Source organism: Myotis brandtii, unplaced genomic scaffold, assembly GCF_000412655.1.
Source record: "Myotis brandtii unplaced genomic scaffold, ASM41265v1 scaffold1167, whole genome shotgun sequence".
Classification (NCBI taxonomy): domain Eukaryota; kingdom Metazoa; phylum Chordata; class Mammalia; order Chiroptera; family Vespertilionidae; genus Myotis; species Myotis brandtii.
In genome coordinates this window covers 2021708-2040692 of record NW_005354039.1, presented here as the reverse complement: position 1 = coordinate 2040692, position 18985 = coordinate 2021708, and the positions used below count along the sequence as shown (strand labels likewise).

The following is an 18985-nucleotide window of genomic DNA, read 5'->3' as shown; positions in this document are numbered from 1 at the left end:
ACCATCAACTCCAGGAAAAACTGAGTCAGGCTTGGGGGGAGAGAAGGCAAATTTGTGCTATCCCCAGAGAGAGCTCCCAGCCCACAGGGAGGAAGGGAAAGATGAGCAGCTCAAGGGAACAGCCTCCTGACAGCTACCCATCTGCTGAGGCGCTTATGTCACCATGGAGACTAGTTGGCCATCTTTCATCCAATCAGAACTGGCCTTACCCAGACAAGTGTTGAGCCTGGGGTTCCTAAGACAGACAAGCGCAGAGCTTTGGGAACAGGATCTAGTCTGTCCCCCTTCTCCCACACACCTGCAGATGGGGGGCAGGCACACCCTGCGCAGCCTTCCCCCAAACTGCATCCTGGGAAATGTGACCCAAATAGAGGGAAGAGGCCTTAGAAAGCCAGCGAGGGGCCAGTTCTGAAGTTTACCAGCCGGTGGTGCCAGGCGCTGATCATGTGTCTGTTGCAGGTGAATGTGGTCAGCAATTATAATGGCGCCTTACCAGCCAGTTACACAACCAGCAGTTGCACATTCGCTGAGGGATGCAGAGTAAAGCTAGGGCGGGTGGCTTTTTTCCACAACTGTTCAAGCCACACCACCCCTCCTCCTCCAGGAAGCCTTCCCTGGTTCCCTCTGGCTAGAAATTTTCTCTCCTTTCTCTAGGCTTTCATGGCTCGTTATCTGTGCTGTTCTTACAGCATAAGACTGGATTTCTTGAGGGCAAAGACGGTGCTTTGCCCATCTGAGTACGACCTAGGGCAGGGGCACAATTAATACGTGCCAAATGCCTGGATGCCTTTCTGCCTCCTGTTGAGAGGTGTTTAAGCCCATGTCTCCTCTCCTCTCTTGGGCTGTAAGCGTTGACAAGTGCAGGCTTTTGATTAATTTCTGTGGTTCCTCAGCCCCTGCCCCAGGCTCGGGCACGTAGACCCTCAGTCAAGGCCTCTTGAATGAAATGAATGGGATGAAGAAATGAGGCCTCTAGTGGGTTTTGTGGCAGACGGGGTGAGGAAGCTGGCTGGCCCCCATGGGGCTGGAGAAAGACTGTCTTCAGGGGTGGCACGCCGGTGGCCTGGGAGAGGCAGGTGAGGGATGGGGCAGGAAGGGTGGCTCGGGCCTCAGCTGGGCAGGGGACACGGGTGTGCTGCTGCCTCTGTGGGGCTCTTCCCCTCGCCCTTGGGTGCTGGAAAAGCTATGTGGCTCAGTCCGTTTAGCTGCGGTGGCTTTAGGCAACTTAAGTTCTGGTATGAAGAGGCTCTGTGCAGCCTGGCAGCCCAGCCCGTCCGCACTGTGCAGAAGCGGGTGTGGAGTGTGGAGGCCTGGAGGAGATGGGGCTGGTCTGGGTGCCCTGGAGCCCCCCCACCCCACCCCTCCGGAGCCCAACAGGGCCCAGGACCCCGCCTCCCCCTGCCAGGCAGAAGGCAATGCAGGACCAGATCCTGCCACAGGGCAGTGAGGTCAGCCAGACCTCTGTTCATGGCCCGGCTTGGCCTTGGGCACGTTGCTCAACTTCACGGTGTCCTTATTTTCCTCGAGTGGCAAATGGGAGTGCCAGTACTTCATAAGGTTGGGGAGCACTGAGTGAGCCAGTCCATGTGCAGGTTCAGCGTGGGGACTGTTGCCTAGTAAATTCTCAGTAAAGGGCGGCTCTCACTGTGATCGGGTTGGCTAATCTGCAGTGAAGCCGCCACCCCTGCCTCCAAAGGCACCGAGGGCTCTGATGTTAAACCTCACGGCCTGTGCACTGGTTGAGGCCCAGCAGGGGTATTCCAGAGGCCAAGGGCTGGTTCTGTGCCCTGACCCACCCGCCTGGGGTAACCAAGAAATGTCCTGACTCAGCTCTTTTCCTGAATCCAAAAAACCAGCCACATTTCAGTGAGACGTAGTGGTTGTGAGCACTCCCGGCCGCAGCCGCATGACCTCACAGGAGAACTTGACCTCCCTGAGCCCCCGTCTCGTTGATACTAAAACTGGAACGATCACACCAACATCACAGAAGGTGTGAGACTTAAATGCAGTCAGATACTTGAAAGCCCTTTGAATGGGACCCCGCTCATGGTTGGCACCATGAAGATACTGGTTTCCTTCCGACCCCGAGCCTCGCTCTGCCATGGTGTGCCGTCCTGCGCGCCTCTGGGTTTGCACCCTAATCATTTTGAGCTCAGGCCTTTCTCTTTTCTCTGGAAAACGTGTATGGGAAGTTTTTCCAATGCTCTACTTTGTATTGTCACCATGCAAAAACGGTTCACTTCTCAGTCTTTGGCTAAAACATTCACCAACTTGATGGCCAAAAACAAGTCCGTACGTCCCTAGCTCCCACGGCACCCAGCGCAGACAAAGTGGCTGAGTGCCCCTTGGCCAGTGGGCATCCTCTGCCCCTTACAGCACAAGCCTTTTTCGGGTGTCTCTGGCCCAGTGCACAGGGCGTGGTGAAAGGTGGCCGCGTGAGGAGCACCTCTGGTGAGCACCAGAGACCAGTGTCACCCTTGGCTTTTGCTCATGTCCAAGGAGAGGGCCCATAGCAGCCGAGCCCTCCTTCCCCACTTGGGCGGAGCCAGGAGGTTTGGCTGCTGGTACATGCCTGCCTGGCCCTGTTGAGGGAGGCACCTTGGGGGTAAGGAGGCAGACCTCCAGGGCCACAGCTTCTTTTCCAGGACAAAGGACCGGCTGTTGATGGCCAACACGCAGCTCCTGGCCCTGAGCCCCCCCGCTCGCCCCTCCTGGCTCCGCCCAAGCCTCCCTCCCCTCCCCTCCGGGCCCAGGGAGCAGCCTGGCGGTGAAGGGGTTAACCGGGATCCAGAGGCGCGGGGACTGGATTGTGTTTAGCTGCTTGTCAAACTTTATTTAGTAGGGGCCGGAGGGAGAGAGGCAGGGTCGGCGAGGAGGAGCCCCAGCCTGCCAGGAGTTAAAACCGGGAGGTTGGGTTTTTGGAGGGGGCAGCCTCCAGTGCCTGAGTCACTTCCTTCGGTGGAGGCGGGGACCTCCCCTGGACGCTTCTCCCGGGCCGGTCTGTGGCGCACGCACTCGGGTGCTGGGACCAGGGACCAGGAGGCGAGCAGAGAGCCCCAATCGGGCTCCCCGGCAGCCTCTCCTCTCCGGGAGGAGGGACAGGGGAGGAGAAAGCCTCGCCTCGCACCATGCGCTTCCCGGCCCCACTCCAGTAACTGTGCCGCCGCTGGGGGGCTGCGCGCTCGGGGCTCCGGACGCGGACGCTCCCTATCTGCACTGAGCTCTGAGCTCCGGTGCCTGCGCCGCTGTCTGTGGGCCGCCGCCGGCATGACCGACGTCCTGCCTCAGCCCGACTGCAGCCTGAAGGCGGTGTGCGAGCCGCTGGAGCGCTGCTGCCTGGATCCGCTGGAGGAGCCGGGGAGCAAGCGGCCCCCCAACACGGGCGCCCGGCTCTGGGGCCGTGTGCGCAGCAAGCTGCTTCGCCAAAAGGTGCTGGTGGGGGACTTGCGGGACCGGAGGGGGTGGACTAGAGGGACTGAGAGAGGGCGGGGTGCTGGGGCCCCTGGGGGTGCCGGTGCCGGGGGCGCTCTGCCCCTCCTTGTGGAGCGCCATCCCAGCTGCTGCCTGACTGTGGAGTCCTGGGACAGACCTGGGGGCTGCTTTAGGTCTGCTCTCCGTGGCCTCAATTCGATGATTAATGCTGGTTGCTACCCCCGCCGCTGACCCCGGCTGCTTTCTCTGCCTTGGGGAAGGGGGGTTGTCTCCTGTGGGAGAGGATTGCCCGGCTCCTTTCTGAGTCCAGGATATGAACAGACTAGGCAAGGGGCTCCTGGGCACCAGTGCCCTCCCTCCCCGCCCCCCCCCGGTGTTCAGCCAAGACCCTAACCCCTTGTATCCAGTGGACATTGCTGGCTGCCCCTATGCTGAGGGGCACGGACAGTGGCACCTCAACGCCATCAGCCGCGGGAGGTTTCTTTGTATGGGACTGTGGCATCCTTGCCCACCAGGGAGGAGGGATTTGGTGGGAGGCAGAGCCGCTGCTGAGTCTGGGGTCCATAGGCTGCCTCTTCAGGGACCACCCAGCTGACTGCTGGCCCAGTGCCAGCCAGGCACCAGGCAACTCAGTCCGTGTGCCAGGGGGTTCCTGACCCAACGGGCAGTCCAGAGCAAGCCGAGCCAGGGAAGACTGCCCATCCTGCTTGCAGCCCCAGACCTGGGTGGGGATTAAAGTCGAGATAGAAGCTGACTGTCTGCAGCTGGGCAGGCTGCCTCGGGGCTGGCTTCGGGCCCTGGCATCGGGCGTCCGAGGAAGAGCCAGACGCAGGGCCTAGCACACAGTCAGTGCTTGATAACTGCAGACAAATGAACTGCCTGAGCAAGGTGTCCTGGTGGCCAGAGCCCTGCCCTGCAAGGTAGTCACAGGGAGGCTTTGGCTGGTCTGCGTGGCTGACGGGGAGTTGCGAGCTCTCCCGGACTCAGAAGGGGGCCCTTTGCACAAGTCCTCGCTGCCAGCCAGCAGAGGTTCCTGGCACCTGCCAAGAGGAAGTGCTCTGGGGCCCATTGGCTCCCGGTCTAGTTTCTTCCCCTGCCAGTGGGGCGCACTTGACCTCCCCGAGGTGACATCGGTCCTGGAAAGTGCTGGGCCGGGCAGCAACCTGAGCTGTCCTGCATTGGCCGCTCGGTCACCTTCAGCCTCTCCGGGGACCAGGCTGGCAGAGCCCTGCTGGCCTCAGCTGCTACCAGAGCCCCTCTGTGCTGAGGCAGCTGTCTGTGCCCGGCAGCACGGAGCCATCCCCCCTGCACCCCTTCTCCCCAAACCCTGCTGAGGCCAGCAGATATCAGCCCAAAGCTCCTCGTCCAGTCACAGACCTCGAGGTTGGCAAGAAACTGACCCAGCAGGAGCCTGGCAGGGCGCCAGCCAAACAGAGCCCTTCCGATTTACCTGCACCTTTGGGGAGGTGCCCGGAGGGTAGGGAGCAACTTTAAACCCTAAAACCCCACACTTTTCCAGATTTTTTATTCTCTCCCTGTGTATCCGTGACTGGCAAAGCCAAGGGTCCACTTCAGGAGTTCCTCAGCGGGCTTTGCCTCTGGGGGTGCCTGTTGGCTCCATGTCTCATGGTGCTCTCTGGGCGAGAGTGGCGGGCCAGCCAGGCGCTGGGCTGCTGAGCGGATTGGCATCAATGCAGCTGCAGGGTGGCTCTGGCGCTGGGATGCTCTGTGTGGCGGGTGATTCGGTCTCCCAGCCCCAGACTTCTGGCAAAGTCTGTCGGTGTCATGGACACGGGGTCTGCACCGTGGACGACAGGGACGTCTATCCGCCCTCCTATGCCTGCTGTGCTGTGCTGGGCTGAGGGGGGGCAGGCCTTGTGGAGCCAGGCCCTCTGCCCACTTCCCTTCCCAGCTGCATTAACCTAGTTTTTATTTATCTTCTATTTTTTGGATCAGGTAGCAGCTTAGGTGGGGTGGGGGAAGGGTGCCAGGGACTGCCCAGCCTGGCAGGAGGGGCCGCCTCAGTAACTGGGCACTAAGGATTTGATGTGGTGGATGCCCCAGTCACCTGTGGCCCTCCTGCTCCCATTTAACCAAAGATGAAAGGCGGGGGGGGGGGGGACTCATCTGGGGCCGCTGTGCTGGGGCTGGAGAATCGGGGCAGATGGAAAAGTCCCAGGACTCACCTGTAGGGCCTCTGGCCCGGGGAGTCTGCTCAGGGCCCACTCACAGGCTCCCCTTTGGGTCCCGGGGGCGATGGTGGGGTCGTTCTTATCCCCAAAGAGAGCTCTGGGGCCGAAGCCTCACTCCGACCTCTGACTTGGCAGTTGGCTTGTTGTTGCAAGCATTTCGCAGAGGAGACACGTGGCATTTGGGTTTGTGGGCTCTGCCAGTCCTCTTGGCGTTTTAACCTCGCATTTCTCCTTTTTCTTGTTTTTTTTAAATTTGCTCCAAATCACACTCAAGGAGACCAGGCTCCGTGCCTGTCCTTCCTCCCACCCTGCCTGCTTCTAAAGTTGCACTTGGAGGGGGAGGGGCAAACCCCACCCCCTGAAGTGTCCAAGGGTTCTAATGGGGTCGCTTGCGGGAGCCATTGAGGGCTAGGAGGGCCCCAGTGCGGGGAGGCCAGAGTACTTGTCTGGGGCTCTGATGGGGAAATCTAGGCCCCATTGTTGCCCTGCGGCCAGGCCAGATACCAGCCGGAGGTGGGGGGTCGGGCAGGGTCCAGGGGAGTGGGGAGAGGTGAGGTTGGTTCCTGATGACCTTGTCGCTGCATTGAGGGGCCGCCATGCGGGTCTGAGAATTCCCTGCCTCCACGGAGCTTCTCTCTGGAAGCTGGAGGCCGGCAAGGTCAACTGAGGGGTTTGCTGAGTTCGCCTGCTCTGTGGTGGGGTTTGCTCCCCTCTGCTTCTAGGGAGCGTCAGAGGGGTCCCTGAGGAAGGGCAGGATGAGGAGCCACCTGTCTGGGGAACCTTCGGGCTCAGGAGGGTCCCTCTCTTTACCTCCTTGATTGCCACCACAGGCAGCTCCTGGCCCCTCCCAGGGGCTGGCGTTTACAGGGACAGTTCTTCCTCGCAGGTGGCACCGGGTATGCACACCCCATACATACACCCAGGCTCGCGGGCTGTGGAGGGGGCAAGGGTGCTGGGGTATAACATCGCTACGGCGTGAGCTCACTTACTTTATTTCATGACCTGGCTCTAGGCATCAAGAAAGAGCTTGAAACCTTATGCAACGGACATCTGTCCTGCCCTGGCTGCCCACTGCTCAGCCCTGACCCGTCCCCTTGGCTCCACCCCTCTCCACCTTGTTGGCTAAAGGGAAGGGACCTGCACCCCGGTCTTCACCATGCACCTGCCCACCAACCCCTAGTGCTCCCTCCGCCGTGGGCGGGGCACAGTGGTGCTCCCCTAGGCCTGGGGGACCCTGCAGCCGCTCCTCTCCTCCAGGGCCTCCGTGTGGGCCAGCTGGGGGGCCGGAGGTGAGTGGCGTGGTCACCCTGCATTCCTGCGTCACTCTGCTTCTCACAGCACTTTCTGGCTCCCTGGAGAGAGAGGACCGTTCTCCTAGGGTCACACGGTGGCCTCCCGACCCCAGTGCTCCCCCTTCTCCTCCGAGCCGGCTCCCGCGAGGCCCGTGTGCTTCCACAGGGCAGGTGCCCTTGACTCTGAGAGTCAGACTCAGAGCCAACCAGACCCACAAACTGAGATTTTAGAGAGGGTCACAGACCCCACGGTGGGAGCCCCGTGCTCGCTCTAAGTGAACTGGGCCGGTGCTGTTGGTTGGCACCTGGGGAGGTTAGAGAAGCCGCTGGCGCCCCCCGGCACCCCTGGGACCCACAGGTGGCCCGGCCAGGCAGCCACGCTGGGCTTGGTGCCCCGGCGTTTGGATGGCCCCGGACCAGGGGGAGCTGAGCCTGCCAGCCAAGGGGGTTCCCGGAAGGCCAAGGCTGCCGGAGCCCAGTGTTGCAGGAGAACCCAGGGGCAGTGAGGCCCCAGGAGGGCAGCCATTTTGGAAAGAGCCCAGAAACTTCTGCAGGTGCTGGTTGCGGGAGTTGCCGGGCACTGGCAAGCCCTCTGCCGAGTGGCCTTGCCGGCTGCCCACATTGTTGGGAGCTGGTCAGCAGGTGCCGTGTTCTGAGAGCTCCCGTGCACCCTAGAGCAGTGATGGCGAACCTTTTGAGCTCGGCGTGTCAGCATTTTGAAAAACCCTAACTTAACTCTGGTGCCGTGTCACATATAGAAATTTTTTGATGCCCTGGCTGGTTTGGCTCAGTGGATAGAGCGTTGGACTGAGGACTGAAGAAATTTTTTGATATTTGCAACCATAGTAAAACAAAGACCTATATTTTTGATATTTATTTTATATATTTAAATGCCACTTAACAAAGAAAAACCAACCAAAAAAATGAGTTCGCGTGTCACCTCTGACACGGGTGTCATAGGTTCGCCATCACTGCCTTAGACTAAGCCCCACTGTCTGTCGTCCCCAGGAGGGGCCCTAGGGAGGTGGGCAGCGGCCATGGAAGCCGCCCTTTGGGATTCTTCTGCAGGGAGGCTGGGAGGGCCCCGTGACCCCGCAGTGAGTGCCCTGGTTCTGCTGTGGCTGAGAGAGAAGCTGGAAGGGCCACTGTCCTGGACAGTGACACCCCAGGGTTGGTGCCTCCGACGTGCAGAGCCAGTGACAGCCACAGTGCCCCTTCCCATCAGACACCAGAGGCCTCTTTCTCGCTCTGGCTCCTCCTTGGAGAGCTCCCGCCCCTCAGGCTGGTGTGGCACTGTCTTAACCTGGCACGTGACCCTGGGCAAATCCCTTCACCTCTGTGGTTCCCTGGCATCCGTAGAACGAAGGGGCTGTGCAGGGTGATCTCCTAGATCCAGTTCACATGATGATCTTGGCCACGGCTCAAGATTCCTATTCCTAAGCCTTAAACTCTCAGCACACTGGGAAAGACTGAGTGAGAGAGGCCACGGGCTGCGCCTGGGCCCAGGCCAGCCCTTCGCTGGGAGGTGGGTGGGCCTTCTCGACCCTGGTCCTGAAGGAGCCCTGGTGGGAAGGCATTTTCTCCATCCCCCGCATCCCAATTAGTTCATTTAGTCCCTGAATATTGACGGGGCACCTTCAGAGGGCTGGCCACTCCACAGGTGGCCCAGGCAGAGGGGCCTTGCTCTCATGGAACGTTCTGTCTATAGGAGTCAGGCAGTGAATGAGATTTCAGGCCCTGGCTGTGCTTCTCAGTGGTTAGAGCATCGGCCTGCACACTAAAGGGTCTTGGGTTCGATTCCTAGTCGTGGGCACATACCTGGGTTGCAGGTTCACTCCCCGGCACTAGTCAGGATGAGCACGGAAGGCAACCCATCGATCTTCCTCTTTCTCTTTCTCTCCCTCTCCCCTCTTCCCCTCCCTCCCTTCCACTCTCTAAAAATCCAATGGAAAAAATATCCTTGGGTGAGGGTTAACCAAAAAATTAATGGATGGGTAATGGATTAGAGGGTAATGGGGAGGGAGAGGCCTTGCTGAGAGAGATAATTTTGAACTAAGATTGAAATGACAAATAGGACTCTTGATAGATCTGGGACAGTGCGTTCCAGGCAGAAGGACCGGCAGGGCACAAACCCTGCGACCGGGGTGACCGCGGTGTGTGCAGAGGTGGACAGAGGCTGCGTGGGGAGTGTAGTTGACCCCAGACGGAGTGGGCAGGGGCCAGAGTGTGCAGGGCCTCGCCGGCCACGCGAGGAGTTCGGTTTTAACCTAAGCGCCGCGGGAAGCACAGAGAGGGTAGCCCAGTTAGTGATGCCGGCACGCTTTGAGCCCAGGCTGAGTTCCAGGCATTGTTCTTAGCCCTGGCGACCTACGAGGGGCTGTTATTATTAGCCACTCATTTTACAGATGGGGAAACTGAGGCTCAGAGATGACACAGATGAGGTCCTGTGAGCGGCTTAGTGCAGGGCCGTGTTGAAACCCAGGCAGCCGGATCCTAGCCATCCTACCGTCCTGCAAGGAGGATGCCCCCAGCCTGCTGGGGCCTGTGCTGCTTCTCAGTTGTCTAGTTGTCTGGGTGCCCATGGGGCCGAGCTGGGTGCGGGGGGGCCTGCCCACTCCCCTTGCTGTGTGTGGTTCCCAGCCAGCACGCTGTGGTGTGCAGGGCCAGGGAAGCGGCCACTGGGAGGCCCCTCCATGGGCACAGGCAGTGGAATTGCTGGTGCCTCTCATTCTTACTAACAGGCTCTGTGCCCGGATAGCCTTCCTGGCTGGGAAAGGGAGGATGAAGTCACCCTCAGCGAAGGTCTTTCATCATTTTTACCAAAGTACCCAAGTTCAGAGGGAGGCCACTGAGCCCACGGCGGTCCCGAAGGCTCGCCTTGGCCTCGCCGTGGCTGCCAGCATGAAGCGTCCCAGCCAGGACCTCAGGTGGCCTCTCGCCTCGGACTCTGACCTCTAAGTGGGCCCTTCCGGTTGGAGACAGGGCCGCCGGGGGCTGCTCTGTGCTGCTTTGACCCTGACCAGTTCCTTTTCCCGAGTGACCCTGTCCTTGTTACCCTGTGCCCACAGCGTGTCCCTGAGCTGGGGTGGGGCAGCTTCCTGGCTGTTAGTTTGACGCCTGGTTCTGGGGTGAAGTCTGCGGCAGGGAAGGCAGCGTTGGGGGGCCAGCTCTGAAAAGACAGGGCCCGGGGCTCCGGAGAATTGTGCCCAGCCTTGGGGTCTCCTGAAGCAGCCCGGGTGTGAGTTCTGTCTGCAGCAGTGCCCGGCCCAAGGGCTCAACGTGCGGCAGGCAGGGGGCAAGCTGGACGCGGGAACGCAGAGCACTGGGGAGGGCAGGTCACGGGGGGGCCATGAGGCTAACCTGCCTTCAATAAAAGCCTCATTCAGAGCGGCCAAACCCTTTCCATATGTGGGCCTCTGGGAACTTCAAAGTTCTGGGCAGGGGGTTGGGGGAGGCAAGCCGAGGCCAGTGGCCCATCCCAGTGCCTGGCACAAGCCTGTCGTGTGCTGGCCTGGGAGTGGGGCCTGACCCTGCGGGGTGAGGGCTGGAGGGCAGAGCTTGCGTGGCCATGGGGGGAAGGCAGGCCTCTGGGAAGGCGGGGGAGTTTACAGAACCTGGTCTCCCTGACCCGGCTGCTGCGCTGGAGGCCAGGATCTAGGCCCTGGCACCCCCTCCCACTCCACCCTGCCACGTCGATGGAATCCTCCAGTACCCTCCCCCGGAGGGAGGAGAGCAGGCTCTTGGCAGCTCCCTGTTCCCCCCGTTGCCAGCCCTGCCCGGCCTCTCACGCCTGTGGTCTGTCCCAATGACAGGCTGGCTCTGGTGTCTGCGGGGGACCCAGCCCAGGGCATGTGAATGCACCCGGAGGAGGCAGGGGAAAGCCAGCCGGGACCGCCACCGTGGCCCAGGCCTGGGAGCCACCGGAAGCGGGCCCCAGGCAGTCAGGGCACCGGCTCGGGGCCTGGTCACAGCCAGCACCGCCTCTGGCAGGCATCCCCAGAAACACGGCCAGACAGCTCTGCCTCCCCGTTCAGCCCCCACCCACCTCTTAGGGCGACAGCGTCGCTGTGCCCAACTGACTCCTTACTGTTAGAGCACTTAGTTCTTATTAGTCCTAAAGACAACGCTGGGCTTCGAGGGACGTCCACGCCGCCACTCAGGGCAGGCCGCGGCCCGGAGAGCCCAGGCGTGCTCGGCCTGCAGAGGGACAGAGGCCGGGCAGGGGCTGTGCTGGGAGGACAGTGGGGCTCTAACGGAAGGGTTAGCATCGAGGGACTGGGGGGAAGAAGTGGAGTCCTGAGAGCCCTGGGCCCCTGGTGAATAGGTCTCTAGGTCTGCATGGACCCATCACCCCGTGAGCACCTCTGTGCCTGTGCCGCCCCCGCCCCCGCCCCCTCCCCCGGCCGTGCTGTCATAGAAGGGCCACCACAGGCCCCTCATGGATTGCAGTAGCCCATGTGAGGGGAGGGGAGGGTGGTGGCAGACTTCGGGCCGGCTGGGAGGTTGAAGGCGTGTGTATAGTGGGAAGACTTGCCCCCCCTCAGAAGGACCCGGTTTGGATCGTGGGCTCTGTCACCTACTCAGGAGAACAGGATGGGGACCCCAGACTCTCCGGTGCCGCTGGAATCCCAAGGGCCAGGGGGAGCCATGAACGGCCAGCACGGGGTCACCTGCCCCAGGCTGGAGACAAAGGGGCGGGAGGAAGGGCTGAGACCCCCTCAGAGGGGACCCCTGAGGACATTCCCAAAATGAAGGTGACACCACCATCGGGAGGGTGCTCAGGTGCGCACTCAGCACCCGCCCCTGCCCTCGGGTCCTCTGATCCTCGGGCCTCTGCCAGGCCGCTGGGTGTTTCCCGTCCCGAACACGAGGCCGCTGAGGCCCAGCTAGGTCAGGTGGCCTCCCAGCTCCTGCCACTCTCCCCGAGTCTGCGGCCTCCCAGGTGGGGACGCAGGGTTCCCCCAGGCGCCCAAGATTCCGTGGCAGGGGCCCTAGTGGTTCTCTCCTGGACATCAGTCCCAGAGGTCGGCCGATTCTCCCTGACAGAGAGACGTCTGGGTAGGCAGACATGATCAGACCAAGTCCAAATGCAAAGGCTGCTCAACATGGTTGAGCTGCTCCCAGTGGCCATGTACAGCCCACTCGTTCATCACTTTCTCCAGCATGTCCTGTGGCCCGTTTCTGTCTCCTGCCTGGGCCCCACCTTGGGGAGCCCCACTGTGTGTGTATTTCCTGTAGGGTGAAGGAGGGGCCCTCTGGGGGTCTCCCCAGCCTGGCCCTTTGCAGCCCCGTCTGCCTCCCTCCCTCCCTCAGGTGATCTGAGGTCCCCGGGTGCCTGCTCCGCAGGGCGGTGGATGGCCCGTATCCGCTGGGACTGGAGGGTGAGCAGTCAGGTGTCCCCATCCACGCCGTCCCAGGGGCCGGCCCCTCTGCCCCCAGCACTAATCTAATCAGGAAATAGCAGAGTCCACATTTCCCAGGGGTTATAAATAGCCACAGCAATGCAGGCAGCATCATTTCTCTGGAAAACGTGCCATGTCCCTCTACTCTGCACCCTCCCTTCTCTGTATTTAAATGACATCCTGAAATAGACTTGGCTTCTAGAGGCTGCTGGCCTCCTGGGAGACAGAGCGCCATTGTCGGGGCGCCGGAGGGCTGGGCAGGCCTCCCTGAGCGGGTACCAGGGTGCACCTGGAGAGGGGATCGGGAATGCGGCGGCGGTGGGAACTTGGGTGGTGGTGGGAACTTTCGGTAAAACTGATCTGGCCTCGGACAGGCTGGTGCGTGCAGAACAGCTGCAAATGGTGCCGGCAGGCTGCGGAGGGCCAGGCCTTAGTGCAGGGGGCAGAGGGAACGGGAGGTTCCCGAGGCCTGGGGTTTCCCGGAAGGCTTTCTGGAGGAAGCAGGGCTAGCTCTGGGCCTTAGCATGAGTTGCTTTTCCTGTCTCCGCTGCTCCCAGGAAAATGTAGGGCTGCGACTTGGCAACTAGAACAGAAGTCGTGGGGAGAGAAGTAACAGAAGGGTTGTGCTGGCGGCGCCTGCCAGCACCAGGTCTGCCCCAGGTGCCAGTCCATGAGCCAGGAGCCCTGATGTCTCCCTTCTAAATAAATAACGGTAACAGCAGCCGTCGTCTTTGCCCAGAGGTGCCGGCGCCAGGCCAGGTGCTCTGTCTTGCAGGGTTAGCCGAGCAGAGGAGTCCGAGAGACTTGACTTTGTCCCCCAGCTCACGCTTTGTAGATGTGTGGCACTAGGCTGGGTCCTCGTCCTCTTTAAGCCTCCATGTCCCCATCTGTACAATGGGAGCAGCTATCAAAGCTTACACCTATGAGGCTTGTGATGATGGTTCATTGAGATGCTGCACATAAAGGGTTTGGCGGAGTGCCAGACTCACCGGAGATGCTCCCAAGTCAGCATTTGCTGTTGCTGTTTTCCATAGCAACCCTCTGAGGTGCGTACGGACACCCCCTGCAAGGAAACTCAGGTTCAGAGAGGTAATGTGACTCGCCCCAATTCACACAGTTGAGAGAGGCACGAACATCTGGGCTCTCCGTCCCTACCCTTTCCCACTCGGGCTGTGTCCAGATTCCACTGCAGGACCCATGGAGGGGCCCCTGGCTCAGTCCATGGCAGCTGTCAGGGGAGGCTGGGGCGGCAGAGTGGCCTGAGGTGATTCTGGCCAGGTGCCGTGACCATGGAGTTGGGCTGAGGTTCATGCTGGTGCTTGGAGAGACCGTCGTTAAAAGGGTGGTCACTGCAGAATGTGTGCTCCAAGGCTAGCGTCTGCCTCTGCTGACAGAGCAGCTGGGGGCAGACCCAGGCCCCGTGTCCGAGACCCCGCCTTCTGGCTGGGATGAAGGCTGGTGAGGGGTTGGGACTAAATGAAGTTTCCAAGGGAGGGAGGCTTCAGGAAAGTGAGGCCGACCTCGGGGCTTCCTTTGGGACCCAGTAGGACCCCTGGCCCCAAGGCTTCCGGGGCTGAGAGCTGGGCAGCAGCCCCGCTGGTGCATCCCACACGCTTCCCTGTGTGTGGGGAGGGGTTGGGTGGGGAGCACGGCGGTGCTCGGTTCTCTCCACACCTCTCTCCTCTCTCCTGTTCTCAATTCTGTCCCTTCTTCGGGTAAGGAACTGACTGCTGAAGGCTGGGCCTGGACCAAAGCTGGCCCAGATGCAGACCCCAGACCCACCAGGTGCTTGGGTGCCTGTCCCTCGCTGGTGTGTGCATGATGGAAGGTTCAGGAAGGACTTCCCTCGAGCTGTAGGAAGCCCCAGGGCCCTGCACGCCCTGGCTTGCCCCGGGTGGGTTTCCTCCGCGGTGAGGCCTGTTGAGCAGCGGGGTTCAGACCGTGCACGTGTCCCTGGGGTGTGCAGGGACTCTCCAAGGGCTACATGGCAGGGGGAGTTTCAAGGGAGTCAGTTTGCAGATCCTCAGCTCCCGTCGGTGCTGTTGTCTAAAAGCGATCGTCTGGTGAAGGGCCTTTGACCATCACCTCTCTCTGCAGGGGAGCTCGAGGCTCGCTGGGGACGTGGCCGGGTCTGCCACCTCCTGGGTGCACAGCAGAGGGGCCACTTGGAATGCTGGGGCAGGTGTTGAAAAGATGAAAGGCTAATGGCTGGGTGATAGGTCCTGTCACCAGGCTTCTCTTCGTTGTTTTTTACAACTGATGGAAATTGGCAGCTGAGAGGTTGTTTAAAATAAATTTTGACAATGGGTATATGTGCAATTTAAAGCAACCAACAAAGAAAGAAGTTAAATATTGCTTAACATTGCTACAATAAAACTACTTAGGCCTCATCTACTTCTTTATGTGAACAGGATGCTTTGTTCTTTACATCTTTCAAAACAAAAAACCCCAAAATGTGAACAGAATTGATGTTATACCCTGTCTCACCCTAGCAAAACATACTATTCGTATACACACATGAACTAACACAGAAAACACGCTCTACCCGTCTGCTTAAGGGACGCCATTCCACCAAAATGGCCCTTTGCTGCTGAACAGTTATTACAGTTTCCAATGCGGTGGTTAATTTTTATTGTATGCTGCTAATTATTATAATAACTGACCCAGAATATGTTTTGAATATTTAGAGCCTTGTGGTCTGAGGAAATCTTTCATTTCCATTTATACAGATATTTTTATTGAAGTGAAATAGAATAGGGTGACAAATAAAAGGCTTTCACATCAAAAAAAATACAAACGAGGGCAAAACCCTTTGGGAAAAGAGACTGGAAACAGGCTCAGGAGGAGGAGGCGGCGGGGGCGTCGAGGGCAGGAAGGGCTGTGATGTCTTTGTACGCGGCGGGCGCTGGGTATCGAATCACATGCTATTTGGACTTCACGGACGCATTTAAGAGAATGAGGTAACAGTTTTATTTTAAGATGTAAATATTTACATTACTTTGGAAATTCTATTCCTTGCAAGTATTTAAACTCGCCTTGGAAATATTCAGATGTTGATGTTAAAACGTGCCGGAGAGTGCATGGTTTTCAGATTTTGTGGGCGCACAAGGGAAGACAGTTTGAAGGCCACTGGGTCAGAGAAACGGAGTCTTGTCCAGTCCCCCGCGAGGGAGGCCTCTGAGCCTCTCCTGTCATCCCCCCCCCCTCCCTGGGGCTCCTGCCTCATGTGGGGGCCGCCCCTGCCGAGAGGTTGGGGACCAGCCGCTTACCACAGGCATCTCACTGAGTCCAGAGCACCCAGCGAGGAAGGTTCTGTTACTGACTGCAGTGAACAGACGGAATAAATGCGGCTTCCTTAGCGAGGTTAGAACTTCCCAGGGCCATGCAGCTGCCAGCGGCAGAGCCAGGATTCAGACCCAGCAGCCTGACTCCCGAGACGGGGCTTCACCTCTGTCTGCATCGAACTGCCTCCCCTTCAGCACCTCCACCACATGGGCTACATCCCCTCCTGTCAGGGGATCAAGCAGATTGCTCACTGTTGGTGAGCCTCAGTTTCTGCATCTGTGAAATGGGTGCTAATCCCATCTCACAGGGTGATGGTCAGGAGTGGATGAGAGGTGATGGGCAAAGGTACCTAACAGTGTGCGCTGCCTCCTTCACTGAGTGGGGGGTAGTCCTTCACTAGCCAGGCCGGGGGGCGGGGGGGGGAGGCGGCTGGAGGCTGAAGCCACCCTGAAGGGTTGATTTCCGGATGAGCCTCAGGCCCCTCTCCTGCCTTCCTGACCATTTAGCCAGCTTATGAGCAGTGGCTGAACAACAGAGAGATCTGGCTGGGTCTCTAGCTGTCATCTCTCTCTCACGTGTGTTCTTTCTTTCTTCACAGTTGGATCCACAAACCGTAGAAACCAAGAACTGGCACACAGATGTGATCGAGATGAACGGGGTGAGCTGGAGAGAGAGGAAATGTCTGCACAGTGGGTGGGCAGCCCGGCCTCTGGCTGGTGTCCTCCGGGTGCTATCCTGCCCCTCAGCCCAGCCCCTCTCCCTTCTCCCCCTACACCCTTCCCTCTCCCACCCTACCAGAATGTCAGGAGCCTTGGGTGCAAGAGGTGGGCTTTGTTTACAGTCCGGGCGAGGGGTCCCTAGGTTTCGGGGCACTCCGCGGGCACTCACGCCCTGCCTCACCCCCAAGCAGATCAAAGTGGAATTCTCCATGAAGTTCACCAGCCGAGACATGAGCCTGAAGAGGACGCCGTCCAAAAAGCAGACCGGCGTCTTTGGCGTGAAGATCAGCGTGGTGACGAAGTAGGTGCTGCCTCCGTCGGGTGCGAGGGCTGAGCCAGTGCCCAGGGCCCCTGCCAGCCCTGCCTGCCCTCGCCTGGCCCCTGAGCAGTTGCCCTCCAGTTCAGTAGCCACAGTGGCAAGTTCGGAAGCCAAAAGCGGCCCGCAGAGGGGTATTCTCTGCCGCACATGCTGCTTTAGAAATACGCGAGCCAGCATTGAAACAGCGGGGCGCTGCCTGGGAAGATGCCAGGTCGGCAGCCTCTCGTCATAAATGGGAAGATTTCAACTGGGCAGGGGCTGGCTGGACTCCAAGGAGTAGCCGCCCCTCGGAAAAGGGCCGGCATCCTCGGCTCGCCACCATCCACGGCTCCAGGGCCCTACCCGCCTCCCGTGGATGGTTACCTGCTGGGTCTTCCATAGCATGAGAGTCTGAGCCCTGTTCTAAGGACCATTCCCTCCTCAGCCTTGGAGCTTACCTCCCAGCTTCCCCCTTTGTCCTGCTGTCCCTCAGCAGGCGGGCCTTGCGTGGGCTGTGTGGGCAGCGTGGCATGGCCTCTTTCTCAGCCCTGTCCCTGCCCCAACCTCCTGATTCCAGAGGCTAGAGCTCTCCAAGGCCAAGTATTTGGGGAGGGGTCTGTGTAGCCATCACTGGAGGCCTCCCTCCACCCTCCCTCCCTTCTCCTCCCCCAGGCGGGAGCGCTCCAAGGTGCCCTACATCGTGCGGCAGTGTGTGGAGGAGGTGGAGAAGAGGGGCATCGAGGAGGTCGGCATCTACCGGATCTCAGGGGTGGCCACAGACATCCAGGCGCTGAAGGCCGTCTTCGATGCCAGTGAGTCGGAGGCCCAAGTAGGAGGCGGCGGGGAGATGGTGCTCCAGCAGGCGTGTAGCGGGCAGGAGAGCCCAGTGGGAGGCGGCAGGGAGATGGTGCTCCAGCAGGCGTGTAGCGGGCAGGAGAGCCCAGTGGGAGGCGGCAGGGAGATGGTGCTCCAGCAGGCGTGTAGCGGGCAGGAGAGCCCAGTGGGAGGCGGCAGGGAGATGGTGCTCCAGCAGGCGTGTAGCGGGCAGGAGAGCCCAGTGGGAGGCGGCAGGGAGATGGTGCTCCAGCAGGCGTGTAGCGGGCAGGAGAGCCCAGAGGAGGCGGCGGGGAGATGGTGCTCCAGCAGGCGCAGAGCGGGCAGGAGAGCCCAGTGGGAGGCGGCAGGGAGATGGTGCTCCAGCAGGCGTGTAGCGGGCAGGAGAGCCCAGTGGAGGCGGCGGGGAGATGGTGCTCCCGCAGGCGTGTAGCGGGCAGGAGAGCCCAGTGGAGGCGGCGGGGAGATGGTGCTCCCGCAGGCGTGTAGCGGGCAGGAGAGCCCAGTGGAGGCGGCGGGGAGATGGTGCTCCCGCAGGCGTGTAGCGGGCAGGAGAGCCCAGTGGAGGCGGCGGGGAGATGGTGCTCCCGCAGGCGTGTAGCGGGCAGGAGAGCCCAGTGGAGGCGGCGGGGAGATGGTGCTCCCGCAGGCGTGTAGCGGGCAGGAGAGCCCAGTGGAGGCGGCGGGGAGATGGTGCTCCCGCAGGCGTGTAGCGGGCAGGAGAGCCCAGTGGAGGCGGCGGGGAGATGGTGCTCCCGCAGGCGTGTAGCGGGCAGGAGAGCCCAGTGGAGGCGGCGGGGAGATGGTGCTCCCGCAGGCGTGTAGCGGGCAGGAGAGCCCAGTGGAGGCGGCGGGGAGATGGTGCTCCCGCAGGCGTGTAGCGGGCAGGAGAGCCCAGTGGAGGCGGCGGGGAGATGGTGCTCCCGCAGGCGTGTAGCGGGCAGGAGAGCCCGGAGGAGGCGGCGGGGAGATGGTGCTCCAGCAGGCGCACAGCGGACAGGAGAGCCCAGTGGAGGCAGGAGGCCCTCTCCATGGAGAGGCCCGATTAGCAAGGGAGGAGCCTCGGCCTCTGCCTGCAGTCGGGTGGCGTGGGCTGGACCATTTCCGAGTCCCTGTGGCAAGGGCTCTTCCTGCACTTTCTCATATGGTCCCCTCCCCTCCAGCCCCTTCCCATTGCTACAGGTAAGGGAACTGAGACTCAGAGAGGTCAAGACACTGGCCCAGGTTTGCCCAGCTAGTAGGTTTTGAGCCTGACTTAAATGCAGATCCTTCTGACTTCAGAGTCCAAATTCCTGGCTCTCGCTAGCTCCCAGGCTCCTGGGGGTGCAAGGGAAGGAGAGACTTTGAGCCTGAGCTGGCTGGCTCCCCTCCACCATCTCCAGGGCCCCAAGTGCCTTCTGGGAGGGGCATTGTTGTCTGTGGCTTTGACTGAAAACTCCTCCGTGGTAGACCTGCCCTTTCTAGGTCTCCTTCCCTCATCTCGCCAGTTCAGGCCTCAGCAGCAGCACCCCCCCCCACTCCCTACCTCCCC

The 18985-nt window shown here is 60.6% G+C and overlaps 1 protein-coding gene across 1 annotated transcript in view; it reads left to right on the top strand.

Annotated features, from left to right (window-relative positions):
• Nucleotides 1–18985, top strand: part of ABR (active BCR-related) — a 104495-nt gene that overhangs the window by 78195 nt on the left and 7315 nt on the right. The window contains exons 15-17 of the mRNA XM_014529719.1: nucleotides 16202–16261; nucleotides 16514–16623; nucleotides 17293–17432. Of these exons, the coding sequence (XP_014385205.1) occupies nucleotides 16202–16261; nucleotides 16514–16623; nucleotides 17293–17432 (310 nt within the window). The remainder of the gene's footprint in view (nucleotides 1–16201; nucleotides 16262–16513; nucleotides 16624–17292; nucleotides 17433–18985) is intronic.